Source organism: Geotrypetes seraphini, chromosome 3 (genome assembly GCF_902459505.1).
Source record: "Geotrypetes seraphini chromosome 3, aGeoSer1.1, whole genome shotgun sequence".
NCBI classification, from domain to species: Eukaryota; Metazoa; Chordata; class Amphibia; order Gymnophiona; family Dermophiidae; genus Geotrypetes; species Geotrypetes seraphini.
In genome coordinates this window covers 112967061-112983209 of record NC_047086.1, presented here as the reverse complement: position 1 = coordinate 112983209, position 16149 = coordinate 112967061, and the positions used below count along the sequence as shown (strand labels likewise).

The 16149-nt window shown below is 40.9% G+C and overlaps 1 protein-coding gene across 3 annotated transcripts in view; it reads right to left on the bottom strand.

Moving 5' to 3' along the window:
* Positions 1 to 16149, bottom strand: part of PLA2G7 (phospholipase A2 group VII) — an 88240-nt gene that overhangs the window by 14586 nt on the left and 57505 nt on the right. For all 3 annotated transcript variants that reach the window (XM_033938892.1, XM_033938891.1, XM_033938893.1), the window contains 2 exons: positions 12611 to 12702; positions 7821 to 7991 (listed from right to left, as the gene is read on the bottom strand). In XM_033938892.1, coding sequence (XP_033794783.1) covers positions 7821 to 7991; positions 12611 to 12702 — 263 coding nt within the window. The remainder of the gene's footprint in view (positions 1 to 7820; positions 7992 to 12610; positions 12703 to 16149) is intronic.

Here is a 16149-nt window from a genome sequence, read left to right as displayed (position 1 = left end):
ATAGAATGCATTTTTCAGCGAATTAAATTAAAAAACTCTCGTTTTGAACTTATCCCGCCTTTCTATTTGAATAAATTTTTTTCCTGCTTTGGTTCTTTTATCCACTCACTTATCAAGAATAGTCTTTTAACAGCAACTGTTCCTACTGACTGGAAAAAAGCAATAGTCACTCCAATTCTGAAAAAATTCAATGCCAATCGAAGTGATGTAGCTAATTATCGACCAATTTCCAACTTACCGTTCTTAGCAAAAGTGACTGAAAAATTGGTCTTTGAACAACTATCAGATTTTATTGAAACTTCCAATGCTTTACATCCCAACCAAACCGGTTTCAGGAAACACCATAACACTGAATACTCAATGCTAGGTCTTATCAATAATATTCATTATTTTCTTGATCACCATAAATCGGTTGCCTTATTCTCCTTGGATCTTTCTGCAGCCTTTGACACTATAGATCACACTCTTGTTACTTTTCCGTCTGGAATCCTTTGGTATTAGTGGACAAATCTTAAACTGGTTTAAATCTTTTCTCTCTGACCGCTCATCTACTGTTGTCACTAACAACGTTCACTCTGCTCCTTATACTACATCTTTTGGAATACCCCAAGGTTCTATTCTATCACCTCTCCTATTTAATATCTTTCTCTCCCCATTATTCACCATCTGCCAATCTTTAGGTTTCACTCCATTCTCATATGCAGATGATATCCTACTCCTTCACCCATTTGACCCAGAAAAGGACGATGAATTTACTGAAATAAACACTAAACTAGAAAAAATCAAAATCTGGCTTAGCTCCAATAAGCTTTCTCTGAACATACAGAAAACACAATCAATGATTTTTACCTGGAGAAAAGACATCGTTCCAATATCCTCATTTTTACTTGATAATTCTCCAATTGCATCAGTAACATCATTAAAAATTTTGGGTGTAACTATTGACTCTGACTTAAACTTCCATAACCACATCAATCAAATTGTCAAATCTTGTTTCTATAAACTCCGACTTATACGCTCTATTTCCTCTTTTTTAGAACCCAAATCTATTAATATACTTATCCATTCTATGATAATATCAAAACTAGACTATTGCAACTCTCTACTCTTCAATATACCACAAAAGGATAAAAAGAGGCTCCAAATTATCCAAAACACCGCAATAAAACTAATCCATAAAGCAAAAAAATACGACCATGTAACCCCTTTACTGATAAAATCCCATTGGTTACCCATTAATCATCGAATCACTTTTAAAATAGCACTACTAATCTTTAAAATTATGGCATCTAAGGAACCACAATTTATTTCCAAAATGATTATTCCTTACCATGCTTCTCGTTCCCTTCGATCTATTTCTCAAGATCTATTATCGGTCCCTTCTTTAAAAACAGTAGGCACAAGAAGAAACGAAATGTTCTCTGTTTTAGGACCTCACACTTGGAATTCCCTGCCCTTCTACATAAGAAAAGATAAAGACCTCAATTCTTTTAAAAAATCTTTGAAAACTTTTTTATTTAAAGATGCTTTTACTATTTAATTTTATACTCGGTTTATATATTCCTTGTTTTTCAAGCTCATCTTTTAATCTCTTAATTTTATTTTTGCCCCTTCCTTATGTGTGTAACTTTAATGTTTTTTCCATCTTAGACTGAGAATATTGTAACTTTTTCCCTTTTTTCCCTAACGTATCAAGTTTGTGATGTAACTCCTTAAAGTTCTAACATTGTATGTTATAAATTTTTGCCTTTCAAAAATTTGTTAAGAAGTTTTGTTTTTAACACTATTTGTTATCATTTATGATATTTTACTGTACATCACTTAGAAATTGTTATAGGCGATACATCAAATAAAATTGAACTTGAACTTGAACTTAATACTGTGGTTAAAAACTGCACTACAGTTTTGTAAAAGGGGAGGGGTTAGTTTGTGATTACATATTCCATACTAGGTGAAGGTGTGTTCTGTGTGTTCGAAAGACATGGTTTTCTGTTAGGATTGACAGTGCAGGATTGATCTGTACTAGTCTGGCTTGTTTAGTTTTACAATGGGTGTATTGATGTTGTACTGCTCATTGCAGTATTTAAGATGCTGCCTTTTCCTAGGTACACTCTTGTGCGACGTGGATTGTTACTAAAAATCATGTTTTTCATACAGATCGGGGGGTGTCACATATGCTAGGTACGCCACTGTGCTGGGGTTTTGCTTTTTCCCTTGGAAAAAAAAAAATGACACACTTGTACATTATAGGTGTGTATGGTTTGGATCGGTGCAAAGTTTTTGCCCTTTTCTTTTTCCTGTTTCTACTTTGTGTTGGCTCCAGTGCATCTCCTTTTCATGTAGTAAAGCAGCTCAAGATCTCTAGGGGTTTTAACCGCTTGCCTTGTTGTTTTGTTGTAAATTAACGTGGAGTGGAACATACTAGAGGAGTTACAGATTTGGTTGTTTATACATAAATATGGGTTACAGTTGGATGACAGAGTGAGGCAGTTGAAAGGAGTTGCAAACTTGGTTATTAATGTAGACTTACTTTGTTTTGCACCTTGCCCACTGGACCCCACATAAGTTAGCCAAACTAAATGCGGATCAATCTGATAAATGTTGGTCCTGCAATCAAGCTCCAGGCTCATTGTCACATATGCTTTATGATTGTGATCTACTGCAAACATACTGGACATCAGTATAGAAAATGATATGCACTATACTAGACATCAAAAATAAACTGAACTTGAAAATCCTAATCACGGGGGAGTATGAGACTGAATCATCATCACCAATGGATGACCACAAAGCTAAGCTGCTCCGTATTCTAGTTTACCAAGTTTCCAAGTTTATTCTTAGTTTGATATACCGACCATCACAAGTATCTGGTTGGTTTACAATATTAAAAATTTAAAATATCTTAAAAAGATCTTAATAGAAAGTATATTAAAAAAAGGGTAGTGAAGACAAAACAATGCGTGATTTGAGGAAAGCTAGGGGGAAGGAAAGTTTTAATTACATTTTAAAAATAAGAAATAAAAGGAAGGGAGGATGGGGATGATAAAACAGAAGGGAAGTTGCTTCTTAAAAGCAGTTCTTTGTTGTTTATTTATTTGTTTAATTGGGGTTTTTTTTGTGTGTGTTGGTTTTTCCATGATTATGATGCATAGCTACAAATTTGATATGCTTTGTTAAATAAAAATGTTTTAAGATTGGTTTTATATTTGTTTAAATAATTTTCACAGCGGATATATGGTGGCATTGCGTTCTAAAGGGAAGGGGCCGTTATGGAAAAAATGGTATTTCTGGTGTAGTAAAGATCTTTGATTTTATGCTTAGCGATTAAAAATGTACTATCATCATGGAAAGACCTCACTAAGGTCAACTCAAACATGTGGTGGAATTCGGTATGCATATCTTTTAAATATGAAAGGGTATTTGCAGAAAAGCTGAAGTCCACTAGGAAATTTAATAAGCTATGGGAACCTGTAAGAAATTATTGTAACTGCTAATTCCATGTGTGTTTTCTTTTGACATTAATACGGTACAAAGCTGACTTATACTTTAAGATTACCCGATATTTGATGGCAACTGATATATCACTGTTGATGTAGGCATCTTATGCTGTTTCACTTGAATCATAAATATGGTAATGGTACAGCACTTCATACCCTCTACCTGAAGCTATGTATACTTAGAAAACTTAGAGCTTAGAAAACTGCCTCGCTCTAGTTGATACTTCATATTGGCTTTGCTGTATTGTTCATTGCTGATGCAGAGTTAAACATGTATGTATAAGTATTGTTTTCTCTTTTTATATTGTTATTCATTGCTCTATAATTCCAATAAACAGATTTGAACAACAACAAAAAAAAATATATATATATATACTTATGTTTCGGATAGTATTATTGTTTTACAATGCATTTGAACACTTTTATATACATACTAGTTATTTAGCCTGTTACATTAACGGGTGCTAGCAGCCCTTCTTCCTTACTTTTTTCTCCCTCCGTCCAGCAACAACTCCCCCCTTCTCTGCTCTCACTGTCTAGCAGTAGGCCTTTTCCCTTACTTTTACCTCCCCCCTGTCTAGCAGCACCCCTTCTCCATTGGTTTTACCTCCCACCTGTTCAATAGCATCCCTTCCCTGCACCCCCTGTCAAACAGTAGCCATTATCCCTTCCTTTTACCTTCCTCCCTGTCCAGCAGCGTTCCAAATTCCAGCGGTCACTCCCTATCAACCGGATTATCAGGCCCTCTCCACCTTTTTCTGTTGACGGGGTACCTTCAGCACCGCCTTATGTGGAGCTATCTCTAACGCTCACACTCTCTCCCTGTCCTCCTGCTCCAGGGTGCTAGATTCCCTCCCCTGAAACGGATGGGGACGGGTGAGGGAGAAGAGGGAGTCCAGGACACCAGGGTGAAGAGGAGGAGGGAGGGATAATGAGTTAGTTGATTGTGCGACTGTGTGCGGTGGTCCTTCGCTTCCTGTTCGTCTCCGTGGGCAGCGTTTGTTTTTTTATTGAGGCCATCTTCCAACCGCTGCGTGCGGTGCAAACAGCCACACGCGCTGCAAATGGAACACAGCTACGGAGGCACAAATCTCAGAGGCAGGGATCATGGCGTTGTAAGTGCACATGTGCGCTTAGGATTTTATTATAGAGGATGGAAGTGGTTCAGAGTTAAAGTCCTGGGCAAATAGGTGGGAAGGGAAGGAAGGGGAGATTTGTTCGGAGATGTTTGGGGCTTGCATAGAACTAAAACTACACTGGCACTGGTATGGTAATATTTGTTGTTTGTTTTGAATTTTATAATAAAAGAAAAAAAGAAATACAAGTGGAAATAAAGAAGTAAAGAAGAAAACAGGTAAATGAATGGGGGCGGGGCAGGTCTAGGGGGCCCAGTGTACTTGTGTGCCTAGGGGCCCTCGAAGAATTAATCCTTTTGCCAACCTGTGATAAGCACTAGCATGTGGTTATTGCAGTTAAAGGGAGTTTACCACAGGCCACACTCAGGCATCCTGCAGTAAATTCTGTGTTAGCACCCACACATACTATGTGCTAAAAAATTAACTTTCTTTTTACCTCAGAATGGGCATTTCTGTGGTAATCGGTGCAGTTGCATTGCTACATGCTAATTAATGCATGAGTTCTTACCACCTTCAAAATCAGTAACAGTAAGGGCTCATGCGCTAATCTTTTTTAATGACCATTTAACTGACTTCAGTGCCAGGCAAAATAGTGGAAACATTTATCAATAACTAGCTGTTGCACGGGTATTTAATTATAGCAATAACACTGTAAATGGATTCAAATAAAGATACTTTATAGTGGTGAATGAATGCAAGTCTCACTGGAATTAGCAATCTCTTAAACTGAAAAGGAAGATCTGTTGGAATAAGTGGCATCCAAAAGTTTCAGTATTGATTTAAACAACTCAATATGTGGAAACTCAGGTTGAAAAGAAACTCCATGCAGTTTGTTCCCGGTTCAGAATGGAACCTGTGTTCATAGGTCAGGATATGTGAGTACTCATGTAATGTAATAACATTATGAACCGGGGTGCATGAAGGAAACAGTTACAAACACAGTTAGAACATACAAACTCTATTTGTATGGTGTCCGTGGTAGAATAGAAACGATGTCCCTAGTGGTTATAGTGTCATAGAAAGTGTTTTATAGTTGGAATTACTGTGAGAATGGCAGCTTTTTACATTTTTTCCATTGACATGAATGGGTGAAATCAGATTTTCTGTTTGTAGCTCCGCCCACGTGTGCAGGTGGGCCGCGAGACCCCCAGAACATATCATCCCAGGTAGTGAGGGATCTGCATACCAAGTTTCGTTCAAATCGGTCAAGCCGTTTTTGCGTGATCGCGGCACATACACACACACATACACACATACATACCTCCGATTTTATATATATAGATAATAATGCCCTTAGCGCACATGCACACTTCAATGTTTGTGGCTCCGTGCGCCCGTCACTCCATGGCCAGCAGAGAAATTATACAGGGTAGCAGAAAGTTGGTAAAGTGTGTGCGGCGCTTATGACGCGTGAGGCGCGCACGTTCCATTTTCTATGAGTGGCGGTTTACTTCTCCCAGCAGCGGTTATTTTGTGCCGTTTGCTGCTTGATTAAAAAAAAAAAAAAAAAGGTAGGTGGGAGAAGGCGCGCAATAATTTATATCCCCCCTAAGATAATTTACATCCTCAATATTCCCCCGACATCACGGACCTCCATCGACATCCCCCTGACATCTCCACACACATGGACAGGGGCCAAACAGACGGGACTGACAGAAAAAGTGGCAGTGAAAGACACAGAAGGACAAGGAGCCAAACAGACGGGACATTGACAGACTGACAGAAAAGGTGGCAGTGAAAGACACAAACAGAAGGACAGGGAGAGAGATTGAAAGAAAAAAAAAAAACAGACAGCAGACAAGGAAAGAGAGACAAACATACAGTGGCTAAGGAAACAGACAGCAGTTTAAAGTGCTTTCTTTTTAAAGATGCCTTTAATTGTTAATGCACTGCTTTTAACAGTTTTCAACACTGATATATATATATATCTATGCCAGCAATTCTCCAATCCCATCCCTTATGTGTTTTCCATCTATGTACCTTTTTTCTAAAAAAAAAAAAAAAATTGTAGTTCTTTCCCTCTTTCCTATTGTTTCTCATGGCTAATAAAGTAGTCACCCAAGTATGTCTTATTAAGAATTATGTATGTTTAATTTTTTTTTAAATGTAATGTCCTTGTTATTTTTTAAAATCTTTGTACAATGCTTAGTACCTCTAGATAAGCGTTTAATCAAAAACATGAATAAACTTGAAACTTGAAAATTTGAGACAGCAATAAAAGACAGACAGACATACAGTGGCCAAGGAGACAGTCAGCAAAAAAGATCTTCTGGGTTCATCCCACACTTTTTTGAATTCCATCACCATTCACTACCTCTCTTGGGAGGCCATTCCAGACATCAACCACCCTCTCCATGAAAAAGAATTTCCTAACATTACTCTTAAGACCTCACATCAATTTATGCCCTCTAAGTTTTACCATTTTCCCTTCTCTGTATCATATCTCCCCTGTCCCTCCTCTGTGTGGTGGTTAAGTGGAGGGAGAGCATGAAGCAGTAATTATGAGGGAGCTTCATCCTCATGAAGGCCATGGTCCCTGATTTCATGACATAAAAAAAAGATGGACCTTCAGTCTGAACCTGTAGGAAAATTTTAAGAAAATACTACAATTGTTTTGAAATCTAGGAGCAATCCATATTTGTGCCATCAGAAGGCCCCATTGCATGTCTGATTTATCCTATTATTTTATTTATTAAATTTTCTATACCATTCTCCCGGGAGAGCTCAGAACGGTTTACCTGAATTTATTCGGCTACTCGAGCATTTTTCCCTGTCTGTCCTGGCGGGCTCACAATCTATTTAATGTACCTGGGGCAATGGGGGATTAAGTGATTTGCCTAGGGTCACAAGGAGCAACATGAGTTTGAACCCACAACCTCAGGATGCTGAGGCTTTAGCTGTAACCACTGTGCCATACTCTATGATGGAGAACACCTGTTACAAGTAAACAACTTTGTTTTTTTATTTGTTGTGTCTACTTTTAATTAAGTGACATATCAAATCTCAATACTCAAATAGTGTACTGTTATCTGAGAGTACGAAAAAATCAAGGTAACTGATCATAGATGCTGGGGAGATGGCAATCAATGTTAAAATGATGCAACTTCCAGCAATGTAACTCAAAATTAAATGTACTGTTACAATAAGTTACTCTGTATTTCACAGTGACAGAACTGTTAATACTTGCTTGATAGTGATCATTTTTCTTTCCATGACTTTGGAGTCGAGTTTTTTTATTTTTAAAATACTATCCACTGACTGGAATGTTTCTGAATTAATGAAGAGAAGAGGCTGGTGCACACTGGAAAATATTTCATCTTTCAGTGGAAACATCCAGGCATCCAAGGCAATACCACACCTGAAAGAACAAAACACAATGTGTGAAAAACTGATTGTATGAAGAAGGAAAGTCCTGTTTACATTGTCTATAAAACTGCAGCAAGCCATTTTAAACCAGTCTATTGTCTAGTGTTTGCATAACACTGTGGTTTGACCTAGTATGGCTCTATGTTCTTATCACAGTAGAAGACATTTTTGTTTTCTCTATTGCTGGACCCTAAAATGTTAACTTAAATTTTAGGGATTGCAGAAATATTTTTAATTTTAGCAAAAATATTTAAAATAAATGCTGTTCCAGTGCAATAGGTATGTGGGTTATCTCCCAATGGCTGTGTGCCATATGCAGAAGGAATCTACTCTAAATTTTTTTTTTCTGTGACTCTCCTTTACTTTACTGGGAGATCAAGCACCACCCAGTGGCGTACCCAGCATATGCAACACCCAAGGCCCATCATTTTTTGACTAAGGCAGGCTGCAGCACATTTCCAGCACAGGTCACAGTGAGTAAGGCTGTCACAGCCTGTGAGGTGAATGGCGGTGGTGGGGTGTTCTGAATGTCACTGTTTGGGAGGTTTCTGTATGCTCTCCTGTGTTCCCCCACCTGAAAAATCCTATAATCGCCATTTTTGTACTTTATATATATGTGAAAAAAAAAATCATGATTTTGGCGTGACTTTCTTAATGGTGGCTATCTTGGAGTTTTATCAATCTTTTTTCAAAAGCTTCATGCACTTTCAAAACTGCACTGTGTGCCTAAAATCTTGTTGGGATGGGATCATTGGGCTGATCTTCTCTAAATTTATGCCAGGATTGCGCAAACTTTGTGCTTCAGGAGCATCTTTGTGCCTTTTGACGCAGCTGGTAGAGGTGGGAGTGCAAAGCCTAGCCTCTCCCCTGCCTAAGCAGATGCCAAAAAGGGCAGCTAGCCTATTTGTGTGGCCTTCTTTGTTTTCAGGGCCCAGCTATGTTAATATTTCCACGCAAAATGACGCCCAGCTGGTTTAAGTCATCTGAGGGTAACTCCCCACTCCATGGTCAGGAAGCCCTTTCAGATTTATGAAATCTGCCTGTCAAAACAGCCGTGCTGCTTCTGCGCAGTCCAACTGCGCCTTGGACATCTCTCTCCCTGAGCGAGTCCTCTTAGCTGACCCTGCTCTTTGTGATACTAATGTTGGTGATCAGTTTGCTGACACCTTGTTTCCTAGGGATGCCTTTCTCATGGCTGAGAACCTGAATCAGCATGCCAGATTTGCGTATCCTTCTCTAGCTTTTGACCCTAAGGACAGTCCCATGGTTCTACATTGCTGAATGGTCTGCTGCCTTGCTGAATCTCTTTTCAGCATCTCTGCATAAGCTCAATTTGAATCCGCATCCAACTACTTCTGCCACCTCCTCTCTCATGTGTAAAGTGAGAGCTTATTCTTCAGCATTGTTTTGGCATCCTGATAATGACAGGCTGATCTCAGAGCATGGGCTCCTCTGGAAGGGGCTTTTCAAAAGTAGCAAATGCCATGAATGTATCCTATAGCACCTTCAGTGGTCTCTTCTGTTGTGCAGGTGACCGAGTGCACCTTTTTTCCCAGCGAAGATAGTGGTACTCACAGACATGCAGGACTGCCGTGTGGTTGTGGTTCTCCCTAGACGTTGAAGCAGTGGCTCTGGGAGTCCAGGCTGTCTCGGTGGCATTCTTGTGACACATGCTTGTTTGTTCCAGCTGAACACCTTAGAGAATGATGGTGTGGAGCCGCCACTTCTTCTCTTGTCTGGTGTAGATTATGTTCCTGATGCTCTGTATGTCCTTATGCGAGTCCTGGTTCAGGCATCGGCATATTTGATGTCTGCTCACAGACTGCTCTGGCTCGGACAATGGGCTGGTGCATCCTCCACTACACCTACTCTTGTGAGGCTCTCTTTTAAGGGGTAGTTATTATTTGGCAAAGGTCTGGATGACCTCATGAACTCTGTGGCAGACAGTTCTAGGACTGCCTGATAGCAGACCCAGACTTGGGTCCATTCCCCTGGGAGTTTGCTTGCCCTCTGATCCTGTCAGAGGTTTAAGTGTAGACTGTATGTGTCCTGAGTAAAATTCCCTCTAGTGAAGGCTGGGTTTCCTGCCTCCAGACACGTGGAGAGTTTCGGTGGGGGTGGACGTTACAGTCAGTGTCTGACTGGTATTCTGAAGATCTTCAACTTTGGTCATTTGGAGCAGTTTCCGAGGCAGAAAATCAGTTTCCTCCATTCAGCTGCAGTGTAACAGAGCTAGCAGGCAGGCACTTCACAGATTGTAAGTATACCTCCATTATTTCCTATGGGATCTTCTGAGATGGTCTGCGGAACTCTGTAAAGCTCATTTTTTCAGAGTTTCTGAGGGTAGGGTACAGGTCTTCCACCTCCCCAAACTCCAAATCGTTATTTTTTATTTTTAGATTTTCTTTATATATGCTGTTTTTTGTGTGAATTCACTGGTGGTGGCCATCTTGGATTTTATCGATCTTTTTTTCAAAGTTTTATTTCTGCCTCTAAACCCCTTGATTTGATTAAAAATTGTTTGGGATGGACTCCTCAGCCCCTAATCTGTTGAATGTGTGCTTTGTGCCGGATTGGTGCTGGATCAGTGACCATGTATCATGTGCCACAGTGCACTGACGAGGGGGCAGGAGTTTTGGGCTTCACCTCCTCTTGGTTCTCCGGGGCTGAGCAGCCAGCCTGTGTCTTTTTTTGGCTAAAAGTCTTGCCCACTAGCCATTCTGGGCACTGGCACCAAACGCCTGTGCTCTGAGTCTGGGGATTCTTTTGGTACAGCATGGGCACCTCATCTGAACTCAGCAGTCACTGCAGGATGTGCATTTTCTCCAGATTTGCTTCAGCTCTTTTGGAGATCGTGTTTTTTGGACTAGGCTCATTTGATGCAGCCAGCGGGTGCATCGCCTTCTTTCAGGCTGGTCACTGTGCATTAGATGTCACACAGATCTTATGCCAATCCTGTCTCCTGACACTGTCTCACTTTTGGATGCTGCTGCTGCTACCCTTACAGGGACTTGTCAGCGCGATACTTCGGAGTGTCCGGATTTGGGTGAGGATTTCACCATCTGCAGACTTTTTAGATCTGTTTGTCCTTTCATGCTGATGCCCTGAAAGGGCTTAAATTGGACTCTCAGCCTTCTACGTCTGTGTTTGGTCTTAGACCGTTCTAATGTGCTGTCCCTTTTTTCTGTCTCACACGCAGCTTTGCAGTCTGGTGACGGATCCGTGGGATCCCAGAAAGCTTTTACCAACTCTAAAGCTATAGCTACACTTTCTCCACTGGCTCCAGTAGTTTTGAGCAGCCAAAGGTGGCTTCTACCGTGCTGATCACCCAGTGCATGGCCCTCCCTAGCTATGATGGGTGTTCTGCTTAATGACTCCAAGTTTCTTTAGAATTTTTTATACCACTTAATCATATTTCTAAGCAGTGTACAATAACAATAAAATTTGTACAACATTCAACAAAACAGAGCTAGGTTAAAAACAATATAATATTTTACAGCTCAGGTATATCCCTTCTTTTGTCTTTTGTCTCTTAAGCCCTTCCCCATGTCCAGCTCAAATATCTCCTTCTTTTCTATCTTTTAAATTTGTCCCTCCCCTGCCTGGGATGGGGATACTTCTCTCTTTTGAACGCCCCCCTTCCCCCCACCCCCAGTGATCTATCATCTCCCCCTGGTCTACATTTCAACTTGTTTCTTTCGTACTGAAGGAGTCTGGGACTGGTTTTCCAAGTACTGAAGGAGTCTGGGACTGGTTTTCCTAAGTGTTGAACTAAGTTTTCTCTTTAATAAAATGCTGAATTATGTTTAGCTGCAGACCTAACTTATCTCATGTTCTAGCCTGCCTGTACTGGGTGTTAGCTTGGACATTCTAACTTCTTATGGCTATCTCAGCATAAACGACATGCAACAGAAAGACTGCAAGGCCTAGATAAGTGACTTGCTAGTGACCTGCTAGTGTGAGCTGAGGACCAATGATTGTTAAGAAAAGTAACACGTAAAAATTTTTTTCTAGAATTCAGTTGTATAGTCAGAAGAATGTATAAATATCTCTGTAACGTCCTGTTTTCGGCACATCTGAAGCCAGCTTGGAGCTCGGGAGTCGCATACGTATGGTAATAAACTATCTGTGCCTTCTTCAAGTCTCTAGGTTTTTTGGCTGCCCAAAGTGACCTTTCAGTACAGCAACAGCAGTGTTTTAGAGAAAGTTGCCTGCTTCAGCTCAAGAGTCTGCTCTCTGACATGCCCCTGTACAAACAGGAAGTTACAACATGGCGGTATGGCAGAGAGGAGAAACAAATTGAAAGGTAAAGTGTAGGGGGGTGTGAGCTGCTACAGCACCTTTAGCTCTCCTCCATTACAATGCCTACAGATAGGATGCACGTACTACAGAATTTATGCTTTAAATTGCCTTTATCTATCAGACCTGAAAATAAAAATCATACTAATGGCTCATTATTTTCAAAGTGGGCCTGATATTAGGCGAAAAATTGTCAAATTTTTGAGAGACAGCACTAATGTGTATCAGGTTGAGATGACATTTGAAATCACTTTTTATTTCCTGCAGCAGAAAACAAATCATAATACCAAAATGTTTCATTTTGTTACCTACCTGAATCTTGCATCTTTGCTAAGTGACTGAATTGCAGTAGCACCACCAAAAGAGTGTCCCACCATACACATCTGATTAATATCAATGGAATCCTGAAATAGGGACACTGGTCACCTTTTGAATTTGGATGGCTAGCACTTTTTGTGCATAGATCAAAACAATTCATTTATTAAAGCAAAATACATTGAATAATCTACTTGAAGCAGCCTGAAAAAGGTTGAGCTTTACATTTCTCCTTGCTTCATGGACATGTTAATGTGTAAACAGCAGTTGTATACTTAGACAGTACCATATATACTCGAATATAAACCGGGATTTGGGGGCCTAAAATGGGGGTCCTGGTATATATGCAGGCCAGCGCCCCCCTTCCCAGAATTTTTGCAGGCCAACACCAGGCTCTACACCCTGTCCTCCCCTCCCTACCCTGTCCTCATACCTCCTCTGCCGATCCCTGGTTGTCCAGAGGTGCAGCAGGCAGGAGTGAGCTTTCCACACTCCTGCCCTGCTGCTAACCCAGTCGGTGGTGGCTGCCGTGAGATCTGGTTTCTTCATCCGCTGAGCAGCACAGAGCAGGAGCACACTTTGGCGCTGCTGCTCGGCGCTGAGCTGCTTCCTGACTGGTTCCCGCAAATGCTCACAAGCCAAGGAGGGAGGGGTTGGCTGGGTGCACAGCCTGACAGGGGTTGGGAGGGAAGGGGGCTGGGTCCACAGCCTGACCGGGAGGGAGGGAGGGAAAAGGGCTAGGTGCAGTATGTGTCAGGAAGGGGGCTGGGTGCAGAGCCTGACAGGGCAGAGCACTTGAATATTAAGCCGCCTGACTTATATTTGAGTCAACCATTTTTCCTCCTTTTGGGGGGGGAAATGGGGGTGACATATTCGGATCGACTTATATTCAAGTATATACGGTAACTAGAGCGCACTTTCAATCTTAATGGATCAATTTTTTTATTCTGTCAAAAATTGCAAAGACTAGGGGGGGACACTCAATGAAGATATAGGTACATACTTTTAAAACCAATAGGTTTCACTCAGAGACTAGTTATGCTCTGGAACATGTTCCTAGAGGTTGTGGTAAGAGCGGTTAACATAGCTGGTTTTAAGAAAGGTTTGGACAATTTCCTGGAGGAAAAGTCGATATTCTGTTATTGAGAAAGACATGGGGCAAGCCACTGCTTACCCTGGATTGGTAGCATGGAATGTTGCTACTATTTGGGTTTTTGTTAGGCACTAGTGCCTAGGATTGGCCACTGTGGAAACAGGATACTGGGCTAGATGGACCACTGGTCTGATCCAGTAAAGCTATGCTTATGTTCTTGGTTACATCCACCTCTTACTATAGATTCCCCATAGCTGCCTATTGAACATAACCTTGCCTAAGGGGCCATTTTACACAAAGCTATGGCAAAGAGTGGCCTTAGCACACCCTTACCTGGGTCTTTTCTGTGTTCTAGGGCCTTTTTTCGCTACAGGCAGAAAATGGCTAATATTCTATTTTCAGCATTACTGGCCATGCACTAATGTTGCCATTAGCATGTAGCTATTAGTGCATGGACCGTTACCACTACCCATGTTATAGGCAGTAAGGGCTCATATGCTAATCAGTTAGCTCTGTATTCTCTATATAGTGCCATTGTTGGCAGTCACCAGTCAAGACAGCACCATTTTGAGAATCACACCTCTGGCAAAGGTAGGCACTGGAAATGTAGGCCAGGGTTTTCAAGGTCTAAATTTCTGGTACCTACCTCTGATGTGAATCTTGCCTGTATAGGTGCTTTATGGCATCTAATACCACTTTCAGCATTAGCCATGCCTACAGTGGTGGTGTAAAGCACCTATGGTGTGATTCTGGTGCCGGATTGTTAAGCACCTTCAAAATTCGTTTAAAACATGAGGTATTTTTTTCAATTAGACTGGGCGCCTATGAAACTGGCACCATTTAGAGAATCCGGACCTTAGTGCATAGCAATCGTGCATCCTTGGCCAAAAAATAACATTTATTTTTTTAACGCATGGGTGCGCAGATACATTGACATTTTACCAAGGGATGCCTCAGTGTACTCCATGGTAATCCCTTTTAAGCTGTGAAATAAGACTTATCTGCTTTTTTCATAGTCCCAGAGCAGTAGTCTCAAACTCAAACCCTTTGCAGGGCCACATTTTGGATTCGTAGGTACTTGGAGGGCCTTAGAAAAAATGTCTTATTAAAGAAATGACAATTTTGCATGAGGTAAAACTCTTTATAGTTTATAAATATTTCCTTTTAGCTAAGTCTTAATAATAATATTGTAATTTATAGCTAAAGAGACATATTACAACAAGAACGAAAGAAGTTATCCTGCCGCTGTACCGGGCAATGGTGCGTCCGCATCTTGAGTACTGCGTCCAGTATTGGTCACCATACCTTAAGAAGGATATGGTGTTACTCGAGAGAGTTCAGAGGAGAGCGACACGACTGATTAAAGGGATGGAAAACCTTTCATACGCTGAGAGATTGGAGAAACTGGGTCTCTTTTCCCTGGAGAAGAGAAGACTTAGAGGGGATATGATAGAGACTTACAAGATCATGAAGGGCATAGAGAGAGTAGAGAGGGACAGATTCTTCAAACTTTCAGAACATAAAAAAACAAGAGGGCATTCGGAAAAGTTGAAAGGGGACAGATTCAAAACAAATGCTAGGAAGTTCTTCTTTACCCAACGTGTGGTGGACACCTGGAATGCGCTTCCAGAGGACGTTATAGGGCAGCGAACGGTACTGGGGTTTAAGAAAGGATTGGACAATTTCCTGCTGGAAAAGGGGATAGAGGGGTATAGATAAAAGATTACTGCACAGGTCCTGGACCTGATGGGCCGCCGCGTGAGCGGACTGCTGGGCGCGATGGACCTTAGGTCTGACCCAGCGGAGGCATTTCTTATGTTCTTATATGATCAAGAAATAGTTTTATTTCACTTTTGTGATTTTAATAAATATACTGAGGCCCTCAAAAAAGTGCCTGGTAGGCCGCATGTGGTCCCTGGGCCGCGAGTGAAACCACTGTCCTATAGGGTCTCTTTATATAAAATTGTGTGTACTCAGACATATGAAGGGCAATTCTATAAATAGTGCTTAAATTTAGGCAGCAATTGGATGCACTAATTTATAGAATAGGTACACAGACATGTCCAAATGCCATCATAAATTGGCATTTACGCATGTTTGCGCTAGGTGCTATTCTATAACTGGTGCTCAGCTGCATAGCACAATAACAAATGGGCTGTACCATGGGTGGCGTATAGATGTTATCACCTAATAATTTGTATATCTTATAGAATAGAGTTGACATACTGAGACAGAGCAAAGATCCATCAAGCCCAGAGCAATTTTTATGCTGCTTATCCTAGAAATCAGGAGTGGATTTTTACATCTTTCTTATGGACTTGGCTGGCAGGTTTGGATAATTTCCTAAAAGCAATTTACTGGCTTCAGTGCAGGTTTGGAGGGGATCTGAGCCCAAAGCCCCTGTAGCTAACCCACTATAACAGTATCGACAATGGTAGTTTCA